The sequence below is a fragment of the Bombus huntii genome, chromosome 6, assembly GCF_024542735.1.
Source record: "Bombus huntii isolate Logan2020A chromosome 6, iyBomHunt1.1, whole genome shotgun sequence".
NCBI classification, from domain to species: Eukaryota; Metazoa; Arthropoda; class Insecta; order Hymenoptera; family Apidae; genus Bombus; species Bombus huntii.
Window position 1 is genome coordinate 9,489,552 of NC_066243.1, and position 26,925 is coordinate 9,516,476.

The 26,925-nt window shown below is 45.1% G+C and overlaps 1 protein-coding gene across 17 annotated transcripts in view; it reads right to left on the minus strand.

Moving 5' to 3' along the window:
* Positions 1-26,925, minus strand: part of LOC126866319 (regulating synaptic membrane exocytosis protein 2) — a 69,239-nt gene that overhangs the window by 29,737 nt on the left and 12,577 nt on the right. For 8 of the 17 annotated variants that reach the window (XM_050619734.1, XM_050619740.1, XM_050619737.1 and 5 more), the window contains exons 3-9: positions 19,701-19,973; positions 18,614-18,835; positions 17,818-18,052; positions 8,464-8,677; positions 7,782-7,971; positions 1,123-1,336; positions 181-444 (exon numbers count right to left, since the gene is read on the minus strand). In XM_050619734.1, coding sequence (XP_050475691.1) covers positions 181-444; positions 1,123-1,336; positions 7,782-7,971; positions 8,464-8,677; positions 17,818-18,052; positions 18,614-18,835; positions 19,701-19,973 — 1,612 coding nt within the window. Of the gene's footprint in view, positions 1-180; positions 445-1,122; positions 1,337-7,781; positions 7,972-8,463; positions 8,678-10,312; positions 10,396-17,817; positions 18,053-18,613; positions 18,836-19,700; positions 19,974-23,219; positions 23,728-26,925 lie in introns of those variants that run through there. The other 9 variants (XM_050619738.1, XM_050619739.1, XM_050619744.1 and 6 more) reach the window with 8 other exon arrangements.

The window sequence follows — 26,925 nt, forward strand, 5'->3', positions numbered from 1 at the left end:
ATGTATTCGGGCCAGATAAGAAGGGAGGCAAAGAAGAAAAGAGAACGGCCTGAGAACAGATCCTGAGAGCGTGTGTCCAACGAGGTAGGAGGAAAGAAAAGAAACACAGTCGAAGAAGAAATAGACGAAGAAGAAGAAGAAGAAGGAAGGGAACGAATGAAGCTTGAAGCACATAGTCACCTTTGTGATGCGGTTGCTGTGGCCCGGATATCGTCTCCGGGTGCTTTTGTCTCCATTGGATCTGCGCGGCGATCTTCCTTGACGGCATCGGCGCTGTAGGTGTCAGCCCCGCAGGCATCGTCACCGGACCCGTCGTCGACGATAGATTCCGCGAAACTACCAGCTCCACTTGAGGCTCCTGTCTCGACTCGGCGATGATGTCGTAAACTTCACGGAAGCTTTTGCCCTGGAGGGACCTGCCGTTCCACTTGATCACCTCGTCACCTGAAATCGTTGAATGTCCGGTCTGTTCTCCTATTGGATCGCCTCCGGGACCGGGGGGGAGGGGGGATGGACAACGGGGGATTTATTTACTTCGGACAGTGAGCCCCTCGCTGGAAATGTTACCGAGGTTTCCCAATGGATCGGGATATGCAAGGGGATGGTATTTGGAGCTTTTGTGGAGGAAAAGTCCTGACACGGTGATTCTAGCTTCAGGTGATGAAACTGCGTTTGTGGCGGGTTGGATCGAACCGACGAAGGCTCTTTCGGTTTGAGGAGACGTTAAAGCACTTTGCGTTTACGTAACTTCTTTAATCGTCGATAAATTCCGCCTGAACTAGAGATAGTTCGCATATTATGGATAAGGATGGTCACTTCTCGCTATATTTGCACTACCAGTAATTTAGAGTTTGCGAAGTAAATGAATATGATATAATGAACGTATAACTGAAAAATTAAATCGTTCTCTATAAGCTTTTGGTTCGAATTGTCGCTCAAAATAACATATTAAATAACAGTGCCAAAGCTCTTTTCAGAAAATGCATATAGAATCGCTTTGTCCTTCTCTGAAATACTCTACGAATCACAGAGTCGATGAAACAGTTGGTCGAAGCTAGGAAGGAGGAAAGCTTTTGGAGGCACAAGATTCTAGGGCACCGAGGTTAAATTTATCGTTCTTACCGGGTCTCAGTTGACCTTCTATGTCAGCCGTGCTACCCTTCTTGACCTTCTCGATGACGGCGCCCATAGAGCCATCCTCCAACAATTTGCCGCCGACCACTTTCAGCCCCAGTATGCTACTACTGCTTGCGGAGCCGCTTCCGGGCTGCTTTCGCAACACCATGTGGCCAATGATCTTCTGACCGTCTCTGCTCACTTGCCAGGATAACGGATGCTACGAAGCGCGGAGAACGGTTTTTCTTTGGTTTTTTCTTTGCTTTTCATTGTCAGACTTCTGTCGCGGATTCGCGTGAAATGAGAAGAGGGTGGGTGGAAGGAACGCGTGTCTTCTCGCGCCGAAGATCTTGGAAACCAAATGCGATGCGAAACGGAATCTCCGGAGGATTCGTGTCTGGTAATATCGTGCATTGGTTTCCAAATTCCTGGCGTGACTCGACTGATCGCTATGAAAGTAATTCGTGAAACGGACTGTGACGTTGATGGATTCAAGCTGACCTTCCTGGAAGAATATCCTGCGCCTGCCGGATTGTATAGCGTTAATCAAGCCACCAAAGGAACTCGGTATCGATCGCGTCATCAGTCGCAGGATATTTCTGTCGCAGGGCATTCTGATGAAAGAGAAGCTGAAGAGAATGATGGTAGCCCTCGTGGGCGATGCGATGCGCGCGACACAGAGGATACTCGAATATTGTTATCGATTCAATTGTAATATGCATGGGTGTGTTACACAAATTCCGTAAATGTTTAACGATCGAAATATTTCATTCGAGTATTCTCCAGATTTACAAAAACGTGTTCGTATGTGAAGTGAATCTACATGTTTAAGAGCGAATGGTAAAACGATCAAGCTCGACAAAAGGAGAAAGCACGCTATCGTACATCTAATGATCGTACATCTATACAGTATGAATAGTTACTATGTTCATGCTTTGCGACATGCTTTATCAACAGGCATACGAGCAGAAAAGCGACAATCAGTCCCTTCGAACGTCCGATGTTCGAGGTACTCAATGTTCCAGGCATGCGACAGCGACGTGATTGCATTTCGTAAAAGAAAAAAAAAAACACCGTAGAAGTTGAGGTTTCTCTGTCGAAGAGCGACTCGACTCATCTGGTGGATCTACTTTAGGGAGAGGGGTCGCCTCCTTTCGGTTTCCAGTTGATCGTGTCGATCGTGAGTGAGTCGTGGCACTTTGATTTCGCAGACAAATATCGTAAAGTATCATTCGTACAGGAGACGATTGGTTCTATATTAAATCCTAATTTCAATCTTATCTCTCAGCTTTCATTTATTACGATACTTTGCTTAACCCCGATATAATTGGCTGCCTGAACCGTGTCACGTTTATCTTTTATTCCTCCTTGTTATTTCTTTCATCTTTTTTTCTCTTTGTTTGCCCTAATTAAAGGATCTAAGGAACTTTGGATTATGCACTCGACACGGGCTTTTCTTTCCACTTTTCATTTCACGGCACAGAGTCGGATGGAATAGTTGTAATTAAATATTTCATTAACGGAGTTAAACGCGCGTTCGAAAGTTCCGTTAAGAACTCTTGTTAAACCCGAAAGAGGTCGCTTAAAATATGTTCCTTCTCCCATTATGAAATGTGAGTTTCAATCCAGGATTTTTTCCCTTCCATTTTGCTTTTCTCTGCCTCTATTTAAAATACGCGCAACTTAGAAACTAACACCGAGAACTAGTTTTCGTTTCATCGCTGGTACTGCACGGGCGCAGCCAATTACATCCGTGTTTCGTTTCCGGGACGCCGAGAAGTCGCGGATTTATCAAAAGACACCGCGAAACTGATCGACGAGACTTAACGAGGTCGTCGAGACTCGCCACTGCTTCGGATATCCTTTGGCCGTGCTCCAATTCGATTAATTATGAAACAGGTACGCCTCTCTCAACAACCAGCCATCCTTTCGGCCATTTTAATTGGACGTTTTGGAACGGTACCGACTCGTGAAATCCCCTATTCCTCCACGAATTGACAGTCGTCACGTTCCTAGCAGATCTCAACTTCCCAGACTATTATTTCCAAGAAAATCATACGAAAGGTTATGACCAGGATTACGAAGATATATCGATATTTATAAAACAAAGTAGCATGAACGTACGTAACTTTGATTCAATGTAGCCGGGATATCGACAGAATGGCAAACGATTATCTCGCGAAACTCTCACAAATATTGTTTCATCAACATTATCCGCTCGAATGGAGTTCGTTCAATAACAGAATCCACGCGTGTCAACTACGGAATACACAATTTAATTTCGTACGATGGTTATTTTCGATCATGATGCAATTTCTAGACATTCTGATCATCGTATACGTTTATCAACTAATCGACGGTTTCTTATCATAAACGATTTTTAAAGAAGAATCGTCGACTTGAATGGACAATGGTCCAATCCTGGAAGAAGGTCGATCTTGATTCGACGGAAGAAATACACGAGATTAATCGCCGATGGATAAATTGCTCGATTGCCGTTCGTTTATTCGGACCGAATTTAATCTTGCTTATTTGCTTCGCATAATTGGAGCACGGCCTTTCCATCCCCTACAGTTTCCTGTCTTCTTCTATTTATCGAACGATGATCCGTAAACTGGTGATTATATCGACTTGCCTGAAGATGCACGCGATTCGAAACTGGCCGCGAGGATAATCGTTCGTTCCCGTTCGAGACAAAGATCTCTTACGAGATCAAGACGCAGGGTAATTGTAGAAACTAAAGGAGAACGATCGAGTGATATTTTCGCCGTCGAAAAAGGGGCCTCGGGAACTCGGTCACGCCGGCACCGTGACACAGCCGCAATTCCCTCGTTCTCGTTGCGGCACCGAGAATTTTTCAAGAATTACCTCGACCTCTTGGCGAGCACTGAATTGTCGTTTTTATTGCGGCTCGTACAGGGTGTTCCGGACGGGCTTTAAGAAGCTATAATTTCCCTCATTTCACCGGGGAGAAACTTTGAAACGTGCCCCCCTCTCCCCGCAATTGCTACACGTGTGCTAAAAATCGATACAAGATTTCCTGCTTTATTTCATTGGGAGGAAAATTCTCTGTCGTAAAGTCGTCTCGTGAAATACTTTCCGTCTATAAATCCAATGTACGTTGCCGTAAGTATTAAGACACCTGCCGTAAGTATTTGTTTAACAGAAATTCAATGCTTTCTACTGCCTTTATTTTCTAGTCGCTTTATTGTGCATTTATATTATATATCATAATTTAATTACTTTATTATATCCATATCTGTATTATGATTTAACTCTACCCTCCTCCTGACGCTTGTTTCGCTTTTGTATATCGCTGAATATCTCCTCTTCGTATTTTGAAATAGTTTATTCGCATTGGAAAGTAGTATATTTAAATATGTCGGGCAAATGTTTAATAAAAAAACCCAGCAAGGTTAAGATACTAAATAAAGTAAAATTTATTAGAGTTTCCTAGTACCCAAATACTTACGGTCGATTAGTCTTTCTCTCTCGAAGTACCGTTTAAACTGAAAGCATTGGAGACGTCTCGTCTATCGTTTTACCCACCGGGGAGAGATTCGAATCTCACGATCGTCCTTAATTCACATGTTCGCGGAAGCTTTCTATCCGGGAACGAACGATTAATCGGGCAAACCGATGCAAACCGTCGCGGTGTTCTATGGCTTATAAGCGGTCGGTTCCATTCGAACGAATTCGAACGAGAGACATCCGAGACGGAGTGTGGGAAAGATTCGAAAGAATGGCCGCGCACGGATCGAAATTCGAAGCCGATTTACGGGATCGTGTAATAACAATAACGGATAATCGAACCGTGGTTGCCCATCGGCCGTCCCGACGCCGGCAAATTGACAAATACGCCCGGCAAGGAGGCTATCGGAAAACCAGCGTTTGAATACTGCAAGCCATCCGTCCGGAACGACGATGACGAACGATGATGTCGACCCTGTTTGCTCGACTTTTCACGCAATGATTCTAGCCTTTTTATTACTTTGATATTTTTTAAACAGCGCTTATCTTCGGTTAATCTTGAAATGGTAGAGTAGAACTTGCTTCATTTTACGATTGATTGAGAGTTTAATAAGAGGACGATAAATCTTAATGGTTTAGACGATTTTATATCGTGTTATATTCTACGCTGCTGGTCGTTATTATCAGTATTAGGGTACGTGCTGATACTTGAGATTAGGATTATCAAACCAGACGGAATTTTTGTCTTTGCAATTATCGAATACGAGCGTTTTTGACAGTATCAGCGTTTGCTTTTATCGATATAGAAACGATATGATTACGTGTATTTATTTACTCTGGTTATACTGAGTTAATTCTGATTAACTGTATCAACATAGCGATATCATTCACATCGTGAGTGTCTTATAATATGGAATACCAGATGAACTAAAATTTAGGATTTTCGAATAAATGCAGACTATTCAAATACGTACAGCCAGCAGTATATCATTAGAAATTTATCGTTTCAATTTCGTTCTACCAAATGAAGATGAAAAACTGAAGAAAGGAGCGATTATATCCGCAATCTAAGCTCTTCTTAAACATTCTTCGCTTTAAAGTCGTAAGGGGCCAGCGGCGAAGAGAATAATCTTTTCTCGCGAAAAACAAGTTGACAAAGAAACGAGTTTTCAATTAACAGCGACGTTCCGTTTTCGAAAATTCGTCAAACGAAACGGCTCGACAGTGATCCCGTGGAAACTTGATTAAACGTGGTCGCGCTCTCTCGCCTCTGAACCCCTGCTCGTTTAATAACGCGAAGCGATATATCGTAGCGGGATGTATCGTGTGGTGAATGAACAGTGGCGATGTGAGGGTTTGGATGAGAGTCGGGTGTATCGCGAGACGACGCTTCACATGAGTCGTCGGAACGGCGCTGTGAAACTAGCGAAGAACGCGAAACGATCGATAACTAGGACAGAAACGTCTCTCTAGAATATCCGGAGGATGGAGATCGAGATGTGTTTTGATAAACGATTAGAAAGGCAATCGATAAATGAGCTGAGAAGTCGATAAATGACGAGAGAACGTGGGATCCGGTTTGCTGGCGTTCCGTTGAGTCGCGTCGTTTGATCCAAGAGAAGAACATATATATATATATGTATATAATACGTGGCTAGTTTAAGAAAAATGAAACGATGAAAGAGAGAGAAAGAGAGAGAATGGGGGTACGCGAAGAAAGCATCCTATATTCTATGTCGCTATATCACGGCAGGGGAGGTTTTTTGGGCGAGGCCCGAGAGCTTGTTAGTGGTGAGATCAATCCAAGACTCATGCGATCAGGTGCGATCAACTATGTTTGCCAGGAACGTTGCATTCCCGACGTGTTTCGTCAAATACTCTCGCTCTGTGACACGTGTCGCTGATTGCTAGAAAGACGCTCGACAAAAGGAGGTCCGAAGGACTTTGCACGCGATAGTAGCAACCAGTATTCAGTTAATGAACTCGATTTATATATATATATATATATTATATATAAGACATATAAGATATATATATACATAAATATGTATTATGTATACTATATAGAAACTGGTGCGTCGGAAAGTAATGTCGTAACGAAAAGGACGCGAATCCAAGCACGAAAGCCTTCAAGCTCGAAGTTTGGGGGTGAATCGAGCAAAAGAGGTTTCTTCGTCATACAAAGTATTACGTTAATGTAGTATGAAATGACAAAGAAAGAAAGAAAGAAAGAAAGTGGAAAAAACATATAGAGATTGAAAAAAAAAAGAAAATTGTATATGTTTGAAGTAAGATGCATCAAGGCGCGAGTGGAGACGGGATCTTTCCCTCCCTGAAACTTCGGCTCGCCCGGCATTTGACTTACGTCGAATTAATTAACCCCTTCGTTACGCATTCGATTCTATGTGTGGTCGAGTTGACTTTCCATCTTGCGAACGAGATCAACGAACAAAGCGTCTAAGGCAAATTACATCTACGGTGCTATCGTACGCTACTAAATAACTATCCAAAAAAAAAAAAAAAAGAAAAAAGAAAAAGAAAAGAAGACGAAACGTAAAGAGAATCATATCTGCCATCGAACATTCGACGGGCTCTAAAACGCGTGGCCGTGAACGAAAGGGTTAAGTTGAAACGTTACTAAAACTACTACACTAGTGGTACATGAACCAATCAAATATTATCAGGCACTAAACAGACCACGGAGATAATCATCGTTCTATGTATCTCTCTTCGCTAAAGCTAATGTGAGAAGCAAGGAACGAGGAAGAATTAAAAAAACCGTATTCCACTTTGGACGACAGAGATCCGCGACGGTTTTCTATGCGCCATTCATACAAGTTCGGCGCGATTCACGCGGCAGGAAAAAAAAGTAGAGCTTGTAAAATTTGTAAGCGTGTCAATTGTTTCTTCTTTTACTTTTCTTTTTTCTTTTTTTTTTTTTTCTCTCAACACGGTCGACACACGCGCGACAGAGACCCCTTTTACTCGATCATCCACCGGCTACTTTCGTTTTCCTAAGTGTATACTTCTAATCGAAAGCGACTGCCTGGCCATGTTTCGTACTCGAGAGAAACTCGAGAGTCAAGAGAAACCGATGGAACTCTAGCCTGTATATGTGTGTTGTTCGATCGACAAGCAAAAGTATATTGCCGAATGTGATCGATCGATGCGAAAGTCGAGTAACGGGCCCGTACCTTGGGCAGGTCGCCCCTGTTGCTGTCCTCACTGCTCGTGAACGTGCTAGAGGTGTCTATTCCGGAGTCTTTGGTCGCGCTGTCTTGGCTACCTTGCCGATCGGCCTCCCAAGACCAATCCTCCTGAGGGCCGCCGACATTGGTCCCACCGTGAAATCGCACTGTCTTTTTCCCCCTCCTCTCCGTGAACCTAATGGACACGCCACATACACAGGAGATACGAGAACGTGTGTGTCTGTAGTAAGTGTGTGTTCGTCTGCGAGTGTTCTCTTTAACATGAATGTATATATACGGTGTTGTTTGTATAGTGTCCCGTTTACAGTTTCGCACTCTACCATGTGTCTAATGCTTTCGAACTCAGAGACAGAGCTCCTACGCTACGTAACGATCTTTGATCCCGAGTTTGCCAGAGACGGCGAATTCGCGTGACTCGAAATAATTATATTACTGAACAATCTAGGATCCATCGTTTGATCCAATAACACATGAGAATGAAAGAAAAGACACGTTAGAAATTTTGCATCCAGGTATCGCCAGAGACTGGCAATCCCGGGACGACCGACGCGAACAGCGCGAAAGAAACGAGCCAAAAACAAAAACAGAATCGAAATTATAGGATACTCGAGAGATAGAAAATTTCTATGGAGAAACGAACGCACGATCGCCAATTTTACACACGCACCTCCTACTGTCGGAGCGCCACTCGTCGCCACTCCTTCGGAAGCTCCGTCTCACGAGAGTGCTCTCCTCTTTTCGCGGCTCTCGCGGTGGATGATGACCGTTATATTCGATGGTCATCGCGGCCATGTTGTGGTGCCCGTTGTGAGGTCCGTTGTGCCTACGTCCACCGCTGGACATTGATATCGGACCTCCCGTATGGTGGTAGTACCCCTTCCCTACAGTAGATCCAAAACGTTTTCGTTTCCTCTGCTCTCTTTCTCTGCTATCCGATTAACCGTCACATCTTTAACTCTATTCTCTACCATATCATTTATCCCCATTTATCTCTCGTTTACTTCGAAATCCCTTTGTTTCCTTAACTTCCAACCCCTTACTTAATCCTTGGTAAGTTTGCCAGACTCACGAAAATTCTACGTCCTAACACGTCCTATTACAACACCGTCACGTCGTTCATAATCAGAGGCCTAGCGAAAGCTAACCGCATGTCCATATTTTCCACCTATACCTTCCCCTTCTCCACCTAATTTCCTTCCACTCCGGAAAGACGTGTGCATTTTAGTGTATCGCGTTCGTTAAGTATACCTGTCGAATCAAAACCAGCCAAAAGATAGGTGCAGGCTTACCCTTTCGGGGGAAAAGTGTGCGAGGAAAACGGTGCTCGGTCGGACCGGAAGTCATCCGGGAGCCGCACGGCCGCCAGAACGCCGCTGTACACGCTTCGGTGTGTGCAAAGGTGTGTGTTGTATGTGTGTGTACGTATGTGTGCGTGCATGATAGCGATGCCGTTTCTCGAAAAAGCGACCACAATGTTTCCTGCCTGGGGACTTACGTATATTTAGGTGAGACATCGAAAGACAGAATTCCGCACGCTTCAGGCGAATCGTAGACGATGTCTGATTGATTCCCTTGAGAAACAGTCGTTCGATGAACGTATGATTCGATCGTGAAAGGCTGAATCGTCGGAGGGAAACGCTAGCGTGCGAGAATTCACGGACACGGAGTGGAACGTTTCGGAATAATATAGGGGCACACGAGATAAAATCTTCGACGTAGTTGCACAGTATCGCATGTATGGGTAGAGAACGTGGGTCTTCGAGACGAACATCGAAGCAACAGAATGTGAGAATGTCGGGAGTATTCTTTGGTGGGCGATTTGTGTACGTGGCGTGAGTGAGGTGTAAACGATAAGATACTTGTATACCTGTGCACGATTCGTAGCCGTCCAAAGTAGAACAAATAAAATCTGTTACAGCTCTGCCGACCGATCGCACTTCCACGTCGAGACATTCGAGAATCCTCTTCTCGTTCACGCGAGTTTTAATCCGTCACGAACTATCGCAAAATTTCTCTGTTTCTTTCTCTGATTCTTTTCGTTAAAATCTGAAGTTGGAAAAAAGGAGGGCGAACGTTCCGTTTCGTTAGATTCGTGAAAAATCAATTTCGAGCAATCGCCGATGATTGAAAGAAACATGACGCCATGTGAGCGCACACGTGTCCCTTGGCAAATCGTTCGCTCGTTTTCGCGCGTCGTTAGGCTAGTCGAAAAAGCCCAATGACGAATTGAACTGTCAAAGAAATAGCTTGATGTTCTACTTAAAAAGAAACGCATCGGTCGAATCGTACAGATCTTCCGAAAATTCTGACGCGATACGTTCGCGACCGGTCGGCAGATGACGTACACACACATGCACACGCATACGCAAAGATATACATATAATATATATATATATTATACATAAAATATATTATATATGTATATAGGTAAATATATATATATATGTATGCGTTCGATTCATATATATAGCGGAAAACGAACTGCCTTATTTGCATTTGAGAAAATTAGTAGGTACCGCGAGGAACTGACGATTCATTCTGTCCCCGGGCTTCTCCCTCGAGCTCCTGGAAGTCACCACCATGGACGGCGGTTTATCCCCTAAAAGGCGATCTCTCTTTAAATCACACATGTTGCGTCAGATGCGTAACGGTGCTTCGCTTATCGCTAAACTTAAAAAAAAAAAAAAGAACAGAACACGAATAAGAGCGGTCGCGATTATCTCTTCAAATTAGTGACGACGATTCTAGAAATCGTTTCTCTCATTTTGACTCTCCCCTCCCCCCCGCCCCGCTCTCGGAGAATTCAAGTGTGTGTAGATGCATGTTCAAACGAGAGAGTGGATAACAATAGTAATCTCCTCGAAGAGTATCAACTACGTTTTGGTGGTAACGCAGGGATGAATGGTAGTAAATCTCTGAACAATAATTCTGGGTGTCTATACTCTAGATATATAGATCGGTTTCGATGCAAACAGAGAGGGAAAAGAAAAGAAACAAAGATTGGTCACTGCTATGAGAACTGCTCTATATGTATAAACAATCGAACACTGTATAAACTAATGGTAATCGTAATACATTGCAGGCAGAGTCTGGTGTTCTCTCGCTACACGCAAGAAGTAAGTCGTCGTTTTCATTATGATACGGCCCGGCCTCGAGAATTCGATCTGGATCGTTTCTGAAAGGAGGATCCAGCCGGAAGGAAGGGGGTCGACGAGGTCTCGTTCGTCGTGCAAGCTCGGTGTAAATAAGGTAAAGGATCACGCGTCATAAAATTGGCAAATTGGCCATACGATCGCCACGCGAGACGCGCCTGGCGTCGTCTCCTTATATAACCAAACGACGTATCTGTATCTGTATCGGTCCGCGTCCTCGATTTAAATGTGAAACGTACCGAACCTTGATTTTATGATGTAACAAGTTATAAAATGTGAATCTTCGTCTCTTTTTCACGAGTCGCGATTAGTTACCGAGCTGGCAAGTGTACTTGAACTAATTCGACGTCTCGTAGGAACGAAAACGCGCCCCATTTTGCAATACTACGACGGGGGTTGGGAACGTTCAGGGTTGAAAGAGTAGCGATAATCGGTATTCCGCGCAAAAGACGTGCTTTGCATAATCAGCCCCGGCGGCCGCTACAAAGTATTACGCGCGAAAGAAACGTTTCGTACCGTGAAACGAACGAACCAGGCAGAGTGTCAAAGGGTGTTTGAAGAACGTTCGAGATAGGCAAGATAGGCACGCTATGACTATCCATGAACGCGATACCTTCTGCCGTGCGATAGTATCGACGATAAATGGAAAACTCGCGACGCAGATGTAAATAGACACAGACAGTCGTTAGTCGAAGCTACGATGACGCGAAGTCTTAATTTAAAAGTTAGATGACGCCGAGTTCATCCCTCCGGATCCATCGGTCCCCGGGTATTCGCGTCCGTATCTGGTTCGCGTTCCACCCACATTGAAAAATCGCTAAACTTAGAACGCAGCACCGTGTGTACTTTATTCCGACGACGAACGAGACCGATGAGGGGGAGGTAGTGGTGAATTCCTCGACACAGAAAACTCAAGATCGACTGATCGGAGACCTCGACGATAATTGCAGCTCCGCAGCCACGAACGTCCTTTCATTTGGCAGACGTTCGCGACGAAACGTCGCCACATCGCCGTCGCGATATCCGCGTCATATCCTGACCCATAACTCTACTGTATATTAAATATATTAAACGTCGTTTCTCCCCTTCTACGAGAGTTCTCTGTGTCGCCGGTGGATGCGTCGATAACGTCAGCATGGAACACGCGTAGGACGATGGGCGGATAGGGAGGGAAGGTTTTAATCTACGGGAGTTCTCTCCGGGAACGCAGGTTGCTCCTGAAAACGAATTAAAATCTGTTTAATAGAATTTTAGCCATGAACGGGGGAAAACGTGGATGGGTGTCGGGCCGGACGGAAACTGTCAAAGGAGAAAGGTAATCAAAGGCGGAGCAGGCTCGATGAGAGGCCAAAGCGTGGCCGTGACAATTTATCCTTCGCCTCTCCCTTCTCCTCGTCCGCCTGGGATCCGATGGACGTGCAGCAGCTCTCTGCGCCCCTCTGCAAATCCTTCGTTAAAGGGAAACTTGCGAGATGCGAGCGCGCGCGCGTAAACGGACTTACCTCTCGTAACTTCTACAAACTAATTTCACTAGTCACTAATTGTATTGTGTGCATCTACGAATGGGAGCAACAACGCCGTCCGACTGACGCCGGTCACTTTTCCTTTTCTCTCTCGGGTGCGTGCGCGCGCGCGTGACACCACCACACACGCGACACACGAAATCATCGCGAACGAGCCTACACGCTCGTCGCTAATTATCGAGCCAATCCCCTTAATCATCATCTATTCAAATTCAACACGTCGCGATTCGCCTTCGATTTTTCTTACTATTACATCGCGACAGACCTGTCTTCTGGATCGTGTAATCGACGCATCGATGCTCTTTTTAGTTCTAATTGCACGACAAATATCCTTTGATCATCGTTGTCTTTCTACGACTCTCCGTTTACCCATTTCTATCAAAGTTTAACCCTAAAATTCATTTTCCTATCGAGGGAAAAATAATTCAACGAATCAGGTCACCGCTTAAATCTTCACGGCGATCGTCAACGTTTGAACAAAAAGATAGCTAAATTCGAAACGCTATACAGAAGTGACAACGACTTTAATAGGCACGATCTCTGCATAACAGCTAGCCCAGCCATCCGCATCAGCGCGTACGCACCAAGCGTATAGCTGTATTACTGTCGGCGCGTCTCACTTGTACATACAATTTCAGAATCTCTCGCGTCGTTCCGCAACGTTCAACTGCTTCAGACAGCCAGCGTTTCCATGAATACTGAGAGCGGATGGACAGCTCAGTAATAACCAGTTTGATTATCCCGACGTTGTTCCCAACCATTTCGAACTCCACCAATGTGTTTTGTAAGCCTTTAATCTGGCTTCGTTAAGACTGAGCCAGGGATGGTCCGAGAAATTATTGTAACCGGTGTTAAACGGCGATTTTGTGAAAGCTTTTACGAATTACGAGTAGCTACGATCTTGTTTGTTTATATGGATACGCTTAAAAAAGACTGGGCCAATTATATCGTGGAAATATTTATAAACGAATTTTCAATTACGTGACGGTGAATAGGAGGAAATCCCGGAAGAGGATTAGGAGTCACTAAGTTTCTTGGTTCTATCGGTAAACAAAGTAATTTCAATTCCGATAGTCATTTCCGGATGAGGATAATGTGGGGTCACGAACCCGCAGCCTGTAAAGGGAACTCGAATCCGAGTCCCGACCAGTCGACCATCAAATTGCAATGTCTTCGGATTAAATTTCGATGAAACTGCCAGAGGGGGTCGTCTGCGTCCCGACAGCGCAGTTCTTGGGTCCCTAAGGTCGATGCACAAAGAGTCGTTCGGCGTGCTATCGTAAAAGCAGTACCGGTAACGTGAACCAGAGACCTGGCTATAGTTTAACTCATTTAAAAATTGAAAGGAAGAAGGAAGCTGAATAGCAAAGGGGGTGTTAAAAGTTGGAAAACGGTCTGTTGCTTTGTAATTATTTAACGCGTTCAGCGTTAGGCATAGCTTCAATTATGCCTATGCTGATATTCTTTTATTTAGTCATAAAGTGATATTAAAATCAACGAAAATATACTTATCATGTTTGCTGCGATCTTCATTCGGTTTGGTTCGAATTTACTCTCGATGTTTCGTATGCAAACGTATTATATATAATGAAAATCGGATTCGCGATTCACGACCTTTGCTTGGCCTGAACATTTGCTTTCACGAAGAGTATCCCTTTGGTATTAATTCTAGCGCGTATTCCGCCAGAATTAATGTCCCTAATAAAACTCGTACAAGATTTAGAAGACGCTCTCCGCGTGATCTTCAAAACCCCGACCTCTTCATCATAATTTCATCAGATCTTCGTGACACAGAGTGTCGAGGAAGAAATGTCACGAGTCTACCGACAAGAGACGCGTTTAATATCAGATTTGCTGAATCTCCGACTACCTAACGCTGACGCTGACGATTTTTTTATGACTCCTCGGGACGAATTAAATATCAATGTAACCTGGCTGCCAGAAGCGAATCCATTAAAAGGTTAACAAACTCTCAACAATCGTTGAAGAAACTCGGAAAAGAAACTGACGCAATTTCGTCGTGTGCAATGTACCTTACGTTTCTCGTTGCATTCACTGTCCTATTTTCAACTTCATTATCAACAACGATTGAAGACGGTACCTTCGTAAACTTATAACAAATTCGTGGACCGCTTCCTCAATTTTTGAAGAGACTACAGCTCTATATTCATCGAGAATCCGGTTCCACCGCTGCTCAAATTCTCCACCCCAGCCTCGGGTAAAATCGATCCCGAGTAGCTGACGACGAGAAGCGTAAACACGGTCACCGTGGAGGATCTATTGAAGCCAAGCATCCAACTATGTGCACGACGTACGAGCATTGACGCGAGCGTGGATCGTGCATGCCCCTGTCGAAAATGCTCGTCCTGAAATGCGGGAACGATATCCCAAAGGGGTTCAGCGAGTGAATGGAACCCTCAAAGAGAAGCGTTGTTTTCGACTGCCCGGTACTTTCTGCTCCTCTTTGCTGCGAAGACTAGTTCCAAAAATAGCAAAGGGGCAGATGTTTGAATTCGCCCACGTGTTGTCCGCGTGACGTCACGCCGACCGTGTGGGCGTAGCGAGCGATGGGAGAGGGTGGCGGTGAGCTGAGTAGGGGATGGAGATGAGGGAGAAAATGCGGAAAAAAGGAACGAGGGATGCGCGAATCGGAAGAGAGGGTGAAAAGAATGGTCGAAATGTACTGGCTACGGAAAAGATACTGTGGAGAAGGTGATGGAAAAGATGGAAAATTTCAAACGGGGTAATATCAAGTACTTCGTGTTCAGAGAACGTAGAGTCGATGGACCAGAGAAAGTGGCTCGAATTTTGAAGTTAAATTTTTCTCACCGAATGACGTTGAAAACAGGTTCTCATCGTTGATAAAATTCCTAAGTTGAAGGAAACATTACTTAACGACGATTCCCAATATTTATTCGAATAGAATACTATATATCGTTAGTTGATGAGAAAGCAAGGAAAAATTGTCATTGTACCAAAATCAATGTAACTGTCGTAAAAGAAACATTAGGGAAATAGTAGTATGGACTAGAGAAACAGAGACAGAACGGAAAGAACGATCTCTAAGAAAGTATAAAAATAAAAGAACGAAGTAAAGTGTAAAAGGCTGTAAAAGTGGAGTGTATATAAGGTGATACGAAAAAGGTGGAAAGATATAACGGAAAGAGAGGGGAAAACTAGGCGGGGTGTAAGATAGCCAAGAATCAATGCAACGACGAGGGCAGAACCCGAGAATTCCCGCAGGATACCGATCAGGAGTCCACACGTATCCTTGGTCAACTCGATACTCGGGTAGAGGATTGGAAAAATTGGAAGAAAATTCACCAGCAAGGATTTCTTCTCCTGATACTCTCACGAATGGAAAAAACGAGCTTAACCCTCACATTTCCATGGAAGCTCTTCCCACGAGGAATACAGAAGTTAGAGTTTCGTAGCGATCGAAAACTACTTTAAACCCAACGATATATCAAGACTGTCCTTTGAATTTCCAAAAGAATCAGAAAATTCATTTCCATCGTCTCGTCACGCTGTGAAGAATAAATATCAAGCCGCGTAACGTTGAAGAACAACGTGAAGAGAAAGAAAAAAAGAAGAGAAAAAAGAAAGGGGCAGGCGGACAGGTAGCTAGTGTGTGTTAGTAGCCCACGCGAAGCTTTTTTCTCCATCCAATGATGCGCACCTCGATGAATCGGTTCACAGTTCACCGATCCCCGTCACTAATCAACTGTGAGCCACGTATACGCGTATTCTCTTTCCCTCTGGCTGGCGCTTGTCCGCTCTTCGAAACCAGCTCGAATGCGTCGCATAGAAGCGAGCGCCGGTGTCGAGTGTTCTCTCGTGAACACGGAGGAACGCGTGCACTAGAACAGGCCGAACCGGGGGATCTGCACAGCATCGGTAACCTAAATTTACTCATTAGCCAAGGAGGAACTCGGTTACGCTTTCCCCCGCGCGCCTACCGCCTTCACGATAATGCGGTATCGCTTTTCATCTGCCACTCCATTCGAGCCGATCTGCCTGCCACCGAGTAGACCTACTTTCCCATTTCAAATATTTCATTTGCCTCGATATTCTTTTCCCAGTGCTTTCCACTATCCAGTGGACCAACGAAGAACCTCCGCTGTACGCATCATTTTCACCATTGATACTGTTTCTTATATTTAAAGGATAGAATTACCTTAAGGATTGCGGTAAATTCTACTGTTTGAGTTGAGAACCAACGCAGAATCTCTGCTCTACGCATCATTCCCTTTATCGATCGTTTTCTTCTTTCTTTTGCTTTTTCTTTTATTGGTCTTTAAGAAATAGGATCATCTCGAGGATTTGATAGATCCTGAAAATCGATTGATATCTGTGGTATACGCGATGGAACAGATTGATTGCGACCTCGTGCTGGTCCGGAACGAACCGCTTCTTTCTTAGCTGGCTAGCTGTGGAGCGTTAATCGCTTTGTAAATACGCGTACGTACGTAGAGAGCTTTTTAGACTGCATGAGCATCGGATCGGTCGATTACACTTTCCTTCGACGGCTCGCCTGTAAATATCGCGATACAGGTGCACACATTCTCCGTAAACCAATTATCCACTGACACGGAAAACCTGTGCTCTCCTCGTGCACCGAGTTTCAAGGGCAAAGCTGACCCTACCGATCAGCTCTCGCCCTCTCTAATGTCACTCTCCGTCGCAACCGATTCTCCACACCAGCCTCTGACGGTAATTCGGTGGTGGATTTGACGTTTAACCGCGTCGCTGTTGAATTATACGACTGGCACCGCGGGGACGTGACATCCCGAAAGAGTAACGGCCAATATCGTTGTCAATGAACTTTGCACGTGTCCGAGCGAACTGGCTGATCGAACGTACTTCCACCAGTCAGATTTAGCCGCCACGCCATCAACGATATATACTTCTCGAATCATTAAAGCTTCGTCTGTTTCCGTTTTGAGCTATTACTCGACTATTATTTATAGAAGAAAAACACGATCATTGAGTTTATTGGAAATTGGTTAGGAAAATGTCACCTCCTTCGCGCGTCGTCGTGCTCAATCTTTGTTCAAAGCGTTTCCCTGAGTCGCGACGCGAGTGATATTACGAATCGTTGATTTTCAAGAGACTCCACCGGAAGAAAATTAATTAAACTCGAACTCTGAAATCGTTTATAAATTTACTCGGCTAAAGATCATAGTTGTATTAAGAGGAAAATAACGGTGGAAGAAAATTGTTGTCGCGATAATTGCATACCGGCCACGAGATTAAAGCACGGATCTCGTTCTCGAAGTCGATTAAAGAAAAAACTCGACGTAAAAAAGAAACAACAACAGAAGCAAGAATCGAGCATAGACTCACCCTTCTCGGACTCGTCAGGCTCGTCGCTAGCACACTCGGGTGTGCTTCGCTCTTCCTCGCTGCTGCTGAAGCTTCTCTGAGGCTGAAGACCAACCTGACCACCCATCGGTTGCGGTGGGTGCGCGCTTTGCGTTTGATGCACCGAGTGTTGCTGAGTAGGATGCACAGCGCTTCGTGGTGGGCCCGCTTCTACCGTTGGTTGACCGTATGTCATCGCGAGATCCGTGTTCTGATCCTAAAAAGGTAACGAACGGATCCTCTCAGAGGCAAGAAAAATCGGAAACCATCGAACACCAAGTTGTCACAAGACGACGTCAATTTTCATATTATAACACGATATAATATTCAAGTGAGACAGCGCAGAAGCAGGAGATGGCGATGAGATGAAATGAGATGAAGAAAGGAAGGTGAAAGTGAAAGAAAATAATGCTCCGTCCTGAACGGGATAGATACGCGTTTCTCAATCAGCTGGTAACAGTAGCGAAGCACGAGGAAGTAGTATAGACCAGGATAAAGCAGACATCGAAATTTTTCGGTTCCCATTCGATAACTTCGTTCCACTGGATCTGTTCGTGCGGCTGGGCTCGTCGAGAACATCCCCTCGAGCACCGCCCACGTAAGAATATCGCTAGCGGTCTGCTCCTACGCGCTCGCAGCTTGTACAGGGTTGTGCATAACTTGTTGAATGTTTAATTTCTCCAAGTTGCTCTCTCTTTCCCTCTTTCGAGCATCTAACGTCATCGTCACGTTCGATCCAGGCTGAACCAATCGCGAGAACGCGGTCCCACTCACTCACCGGGTAGATCGGTCGTTGTCTCTGGTAGTTCTGTTGTTTCATAAGACCGTCGATCTCGCCTCTGTACAGATTCGGGTCATCCTCCGCGTACGCGTCCGGATGCCTTGGCGGTTGTTGCATCTGATGCGGCGAAGCTACGTGGGGCGTCGGCAGACTTCTCGAGTGAGGCGAAACGGACATATCCACTCCGCTATCGCTCGTTGGCAGTCGACGCCCTGGGCCCTGTAATCCCCAGCAGAAAACCGCCATTTTTTCGTGCCGCAATCGGCCCGGTTTCGATTCGTCACGTGTGGGTTGCAGTGGTGGATGCAAACAGTGCGATTTGTTGCGTTCTTGTTTGATCAAATCAGCATGTGGTGAACAATATGCAGTTTCACTGTGTCTTTGGACAATCTATCGTATGTATTGTCATATGTATCATATGTTAGCAACTACTCGCTTTAGAGATTGTCGAAGACGGTTAGTCTGGCGCTATTCAGTTTCGGAAGAATTTGCGACGATTTAGACTGCGTATGATTAGTGAAAGATGTACGATAAAATGTGTCGATACCCAACGACAGCTAGTCATTCGAAACATAATTGCGTTGCCTCAAAAAAGAGAAACATTACTCGTAAATGAACTAGCCACAGAGTAGAAAAGGCAATAGTGGTGTGTTCTGATAACAAGAGTTACGAATTGTTGTGAATTATCTAGAAAATTTCCAACAAATATATATCGAATTTTATTTGTCGATTTTTATCAACGTTAAGATGAATTGAATAAGAAGATGGAACATGTCGAATGTCGTATGTCGAATTTCATCTAACAACGTTAAAATAAATTGTTCAAAGACGCAGCAGCAATGATTAGTGACAATGAGCACAGTGACACACGGTGAGATATACCAATTGCATTGCCTTGCTTCGACCGAATTCGCTTAGCCAAGTGTTTTGCAATTGTTGTTGTAGGTTGTTTAGTAGCTTTTTAATTATTTGTTGTTGTTGTTGTTGTACATCCAGAGCAACAGTGCGTGCACGAGCGCTATTTAATGGCCACGGGGAAGCTGATCCCCGCGGTCGAACACTAAATGAATGAAGTAAATCGTACTTGCTCTTGCTGAGAGTACTGTCTTCTGAGCAAACTTCCGCTCCTTAGTAACAATGGTAAATTCTCCTTTTCAGCCGCGCTGTGCGCTCTCTCGAGTTTCGGTCTTTTATCCTGAGTTTGGTCCACGAGTCCCGGAGGACCACCCACCTGCATGTCCTGCATCCGTCGCAGCATCGCGTTGTCCCCGGCTGCTAGGCCCGCCTTCGTTATCCATTGTCCGGTCTTCGACAGCAATTCTTGCTTCTTGCGACAGAGAATGCACACCCATATTACCTGCAATCAAACCGCATTACACAATCTCTGCATCGAGATCAAGCGAGTTAATATTTCGACATCTAGAAGTTTGCACGGGCAAGCGTCAGGTAATTTACAAAACCGTTATCTTCTTATGAAAGTTTTCGAATCGTAGATGTTGGAATTGCCGAGGTTTGGCTGGAGATAATTTTCGTACTATCGTTCTTCTCCTCCTCTTCGCTGTTAAAGTATCATCGAGACGCTAAATGTTTAAAAGCATCGGAGTTTTAAAAGTTCCAGAGTCTTCTAAAATCCTAACGTTTCTTTTTCGATCCCATCGAGCGTTCGATCGCGGTGTGTAACTAAAATAATCCACGGCGGCGCGAAAGGGAGATAGCTCTAGCAAGAGCGAGGAGAGGGAAAGAGTCCTGAAACTGATCGATCCAGGTCACCGCTTGTAGCGAGGATATTAATAGGAAATTATCTATAGGAAGTCGACCAGTTACGATGCTAATTGAAACGTGTAAGCGGGTGGTGCGAGCTTTCAATTTGCAACCCTTGAAAAACGCGCGCTCGTCCATCGCTCGAACAACGAAATAGATTCGCGGTGACACCCTTTCGCGCTCGCGGAGTATTTGTCGAGAGACGCTGTCAAAAGATGGCGAGAATAGCGTTAAAAATACACGATGCCCAGAGGGGGCAAGTGGAGAGGGCCCAGTTGCAGCGAGAAGCCCGACTACAGGCGATATATTCGCTGGCAGTTTTCGCGGCAAACTGGAAAACTCGACGATCTTCGCGCAGCCGGAGGAGAAATTATTGTAAAATCCCCTTTAACGAAGTCTCCGACTTCATCGCCTCGGGCGAAATTCTTATGCAAATCCGACGAACGAGTAACGTTAAATTAAATCAAGCGGATCCGACGCCGATGGAGGACAGCGTATAGCGACTTTCTGCAAATATCCAGGTTTCTAGAGAATCTCTAGATTCTAGAGGAACCTGGGCTCGGCACGATTATCGAAACGTCTTGGGCCAACGTTGAAAAAACGTTCCACGATTCAATAACGACGAAAACACGTAGCAGGAAACAATGTACACCGTTCTTCGTACTCTTCTTCCTTTACGAAGTAATTGGAGCGGCGAATCTTTAGAAACGCGCAACGCGAAAGTACGCGTGAAGGAATCGGCGAAAGGAAAAGGGAAATCGCCTGGCGACCATTCACTGCCTTGTACAATGAACGAAAGGCTAATAATTAGCGGGCTAGCGCGACGTTGGCGGCGGTAGCGAAGCGTTTTGAAGGATGAATAGGCGGGCAGAATACTCCATCAAGATAAAGCGTGATGGATGGACCATTTAGAAGCAAACCGTAAAACAATGCCCATGCCGGTTCCCATCGATAACACTTTCCATGCCCATTCACGCGTATTATTGTACCAACTATAATGGCGTGAACAACGTGCCGCAAGGACACGGGGCTGCTCCCTTGAATTACGACCGCTTCGATGCCGTAAAGTTCGCGGGATTAAAATACGCACTCGAGCTTTTGATCGATCGAATAATTTAACATCTACGATCCTCGAGTGACGTTCGGTACAATTGACAGACTAAAAATCGTAGTGTAAGTCGGTGTAAGTCAAAGTTCTTAGAATTTGCATTTAATCGCGTATCTTGACCCTTGGCCCTCGCGATTAATTCAATTATAATTTTATTCTTTCCTAAAATACTAATTTCGTGATTTGAAAAAATATAACGAACTTTTTACAACAATAAATACGGAATACTGTTTTGTGGAAAATAACGGTCAGCTAACTTTATATATTCATGCAGTATTTCTACTCATTCTTCGACCAAGCACTTGCACATCGTTAATTATTATCATACCACTCGCTCGATAAATAGAACTTGATGAAAATGAGTTCGATTAAGATAAAGAGAAGGGATAGCAGGAATTATGCTGGATGTAATTCTCGTACAATCTTCTTGTTCAATCCGTAATCAGCCTTGAAAGTTTGTACGTATTATCATTAGCATTATTGCGTGTATGTATCATCGAGTATTATTATACTTGATCGAAATAGAATTTGACGAAAATGAGTTCGATTAATAATTCATTTCGGTATTCTTTTTTCGCTAGGAAAAGTGGAATTAGGCAGAGAACGGTCCAGAGACGCCAGTTCAGACGTGAATATCGCGATATACGGTCGGTCACGCACAGCGTTTGCATAATTATTGTTGTCCATTATCGTTGTTCGATGAATCCAATGCAGATTCGCGAGCGCATATTCCGCTAATCCGCGAGCCGAGGACGCTGCTGCAAATGAAAACGTGTTTGGCCGTGTTAGGCGACGCGAGTCAGCTACGATTGCACCTCGTACGGAAACGGTCTAGCTGTTTTTCTCGTCAAGAGGCAATCAAGCCATTGAGAGCTTTGGCACGAAATCTTGTACAATGTTTTTTAAAAAAGAATCCCTCGATCGTATTTCTTCTTCGTATTCTTTCTCAATTTCTACGAGCGTTTAACATTTAATAGTACGGAGTTAACGATAAAACATCCCTGAATTAATTTCTAAAAATATCGACACGTCGATAAAAAGCAACTTCTTGAAACGACGTAGTAACTGTCACCGGATTGCATCACTGAAACTCCAATCACCGTTTGATCTATTTCTATTCCACGATTTATATCAACGTTCTCTGTTATTATCGTGTTGAATCAATTGCGTAACGAGATAGTGAGCGCATATTCGGCTCCCGTATTGTATAAACAGATAGGCCGAGAACAGAAAGGGTGGCGATTTTCGCGAGGTCGAATCGTGAGTTTTGCACGGGATAACATAATTGCATCGCAGTCGGCGTCGCATTACGTAAAAACGGTTAATGACGGCCTTAACAGGCCGAGAGCCTGTTACGTAAATAATACTTTAATGTGTCCTTTATCCGACTGCAGGGGTTGACGTTCGAAAATTCTTCCCCGGCGCGCATACGAAAGAGGATAGAATAAATTCTGCGATCTTGCGGAAAAACGGATGCGTCTCTCTCTAAAAAAAAAAGGAAGAAAAGAAAGAAAAAAAGGAAAGAGAAGAAGAAAAAAGGTTGAAGCGTCGTTCAGGTTTGACGAAGTAGAAAAAACGAAGTCTTTACGAATGGATGACACGATGAAGTGGAGGATTCGGTGCGCGGAACACAATTTACCCGATCTCTTTAGCAACGGACGATATTTCGTCCCTCCGTCAGACCAGGCGTCCCAGTTTTTAAAAGCGAGCCAGTAAACGTGAATTTATTTTTACCTTCTTGCTGGCGCTGCTTAATAAGTGAACAGTTTCCGATGAAAGGAGCGTTCCCTTTGTCGAAAACGCTTTCCAGAGCTGCCGAGCGGTGAACGTAATTATTTCATCGTTGCAACGTGATTTTCGGTGCACAGAGTAACATAGGGTGCAGTATAAAGTGGGTTAAAAATATCCGTCACTTACACACCGAGTGGGACGGGTCCGCGCGATTCGAGAAGCTGCATCGTTCGATCGCGAGATTACAGACGACGGGAATCAGGGACGTCGACGCATCGAGTCGCGACGACGTCCTTTAACATAAGAGAACGTAACTGAGAAACGAACCCCTGGAGTACGGGTTTCCAGGAAAATGTACGATTCCACATGGTTTTCGAGCGTGTCCGTGTACGAGTCGTCGGTCGACCCGTTCGTCCAGATAGAGGCGTGCGTGCATCCGCGAAAGGGAGGCAGCTTTTTTTTTGTTCTCGAGATGCTTGCAACGCCGACCGAACCTCGCTGCAGACTGGCGGCCCGGCCGTAGAACAGAGAGTGCACCGAACAAGAAAGGAAAGAGAAAGGGTGCACGAGCGAAAAAAAGCAAGCAAGAGAGAAAGATGGTGTCGAGGGACTGTGCAGGAACGGAGAGGAGAGCGAGAAACGAAGAAACAAAGATAGGCGGCGGCAGGGGGAAGGGGTAGGTGAAGAGCACTTCGTCGAGTTGCCTAGGTAGCAATATGTCAAGAGCTCAACCCCTTTCCACCACTCTCTCGCTCATCCCTGTGCTAGCGGCGTCCTTTTCGCCCAACCACCGAACATTCCGTACGTACGTACGTACGTACGTACGTACGTGTGCGCTATTTTCCGCAGCCTAAAAAGAGAAAAACGTTGTTGTTGGTAGTGGTAAAGAGAAAGAGAAGGACCGAGAGAGAGAGAGAGAATCGACGTAGGGGAATGAGATGGCCCTCGAGGCGTCTCACCCCTCTGCCCGTCGTTACACCCGCCTAGGTTGGGTGGTGTTCGGTGGTGGTGGACCAAAGGAACGAGAACACGACGTTGCGTGTTTGGCCGTAACGTAAATGATCATTAGTTTGCCGGCTCGAGGCGAGTTGTCGGTGATTTGCATTAATTAATTAGAGGCCAATTAATTCAGATTACTTTATCACGGGCCCTGTGTACGCAGGCAGTATGTCAACCGCGCTCAGGCGACGCCGGCCGAGACAAGACAATGACGACGACGACGATACAGAGAGACATCGACGTGGACGTTGACGTCCCGTTGCCTCGAGTACAGCAGCCGGCGATCGATACGCTCGTTCAAGCCAGTCCGATAACTCGCCACGCCGACAATAACGCTCGGTGCCCGCGTCCGTAACGCTCGCGACGAATTATCCTTTCAATTCGTCGATTGGACGTTCGAGTCGATCACGGGACTTACGCTTTCATTCCTGTCTCCGAACGATTGTCTAGATTTGTATGGACATTCGTCTGTCGATCGTTACCAAAACTCTTCCTTCGTCCAGATGTTTAAGGGAATAACGGACGACAAGAAGGGATGAAAGAACGTTTGAGATTGCACTTGTACTGGTGGAGGAAGGGAAGAGGTCGCTTCATGGTGTCGATGGAAACCCTCGGTAAGTTTCCCCGAGGCAAACGACGATCGCGGCGCCAAGTAGCTGTCGAGCTCTTTCATTTCTAACGAGATGTACGCGAATCGTCGAGCGTAAGAGGACTTTTGCAACGGCAAAGAATCTTCGCGTCTAAAGCAGCGACCATTGAATGCCGGAAGTGCGAGAATATTTCGAGGAAAGAGGAAGGAGACGAAGAAAAGGTTGAAGTAGGAGCAAGATAGTGGACAAGAGTTTCAGTTTGCAGATAATAAAGTCTGCTGGTCGAATGGCATCAGTGCTCAGACAATCCTTCAACCCAAACTAGCGACGATACCGTTCCACGGACACGTCGTATCGCGGCGCATCCTTTTGAAGTTTAGCCTGAAATCGCGCTTAGGTATAATACCAAGGATCGATCGGCCAGACGAAAGATCTCTCTGTCTCGCGGCTTCCACATAATTTCTCCAGATTATGGTAATTCGCTCTCGTCTCAAAACGGAATAATCGAGGGCGACGTCGTCCCACGGTTAAGGAAAGGTCGACGTAATTACAAGATTTATGCAAACGCTGAATTGGCCCTGGCCAAACGGGAAAGAAACGATTCTCGGGACGACTAACGAGGCAATCGCCGATGTGTCTGATTACGTACAAAAGAAGTTTGTGGGCGTTGCACACCTACGTAAACAGCTAATTAGTATGCAGAGACTAGACGATCGAGGTCCTCACCCTCCTCTCTTCTTCTATTCAGAGTACACTTTATGTCTCTCTGAACAACTTCGGCCTTTCCGCCTCCTCGATTTTTCGGCAAACGGGGGCCACCATCGCGTGCATTAGCGTCACGAGCTCTGGAACTTTGCGGCCCCGAACTTTTCAGCTGTCCTACATACACACGCCACGAGACTCCAATTGCCTGACTCGACCACGAGGAAGAAGCTCGTGGAGGAACGACAGATGCCTCGACGGAGCCCGCAAATACGAGAAACTTGCGGAACTTTCAATTACCAGCGGCTTATTTTACGTGAAACGGTAGCCGTGCACTCGTAATGAGAATCACGCGAGCGCGCGTTTAATCATTTTCGGGGAAGGGTATCCAGTTTTTCCTGACCAAACTCCAAATACGACAGCCACGAATTACGTGTAGTCCAAAGAAACTTCAACAACAGTCCCAAGTTTAATTTCAACCTGTAAGATGAAGAACGGCTTAACGCGAACAGATAATTAGAGAAATGTCATAGTTAGACCAAATTAATTGTTAAATTTACAAGTGGTTTCGAGTTATGAGAAAATTGAAATTGTGCGGACGATTTTTGAACAGCTGTAGAGAGGAAGTCGTGTAGGGGAGGATCGATTCTGTGGAACGGGGGCTGTGGAATGCTGTATTGGAACGAAGGATACTTCCTCGGACAGCGTTCGATTAGAATTACCGTCAGTCCCTACCGCTCTGACATAAATACCAGAGATACACGCGTGCACTCGGCCGAACACGAGCGCACAATGGATCGACAGAGAACCTTGGAACCAGTCGCCACGTCCCACGGACCGTTGCAGCTATTCACCTCCGCGTGCCTGCCAGCTTTCTGGACCTTCAGTAATCTCGGAACGACCCGGTCATTAATCGAAAATCGCCATAATTCGATGAGCCCCGCGAACTATGCAACCTGGGTTGCATCGGTGACGCGAACAATGTCGAAAGGTTTAGGGACATTGTCTGGTTGCGCGAGTGGAAACGATAATAGTTGGAATTCTAAGTATTGATGTTCCACAGAACATAATTATTCTGAAATTTTTCTAATACTTAAATCGTAAATCTCGATAGTATCGTTTTGATTAATCCTAGCAGTTCTCGAAGCTGACCTCGAAAGAGTCTCCAGACATAATTGCACGATGATTTACTAAATAAACATTAACGAAGTTCAAATAAAATGAATATTAATAAAACGACAAGCGACAAGTTGTAGGATACAAACTTCTGCAGAAACAGTTTCCATAGTCTTAGAGTTTCGTGTCGAATAAAGTGGCTAGCTGATTTGTAGTTTGTGAAACTCGCTTGTTTTATTACCAAACTTGTTACTGAAAATCTATTTAACATCTGTAGCTCCGAAAATTTCCCTAATAGCATT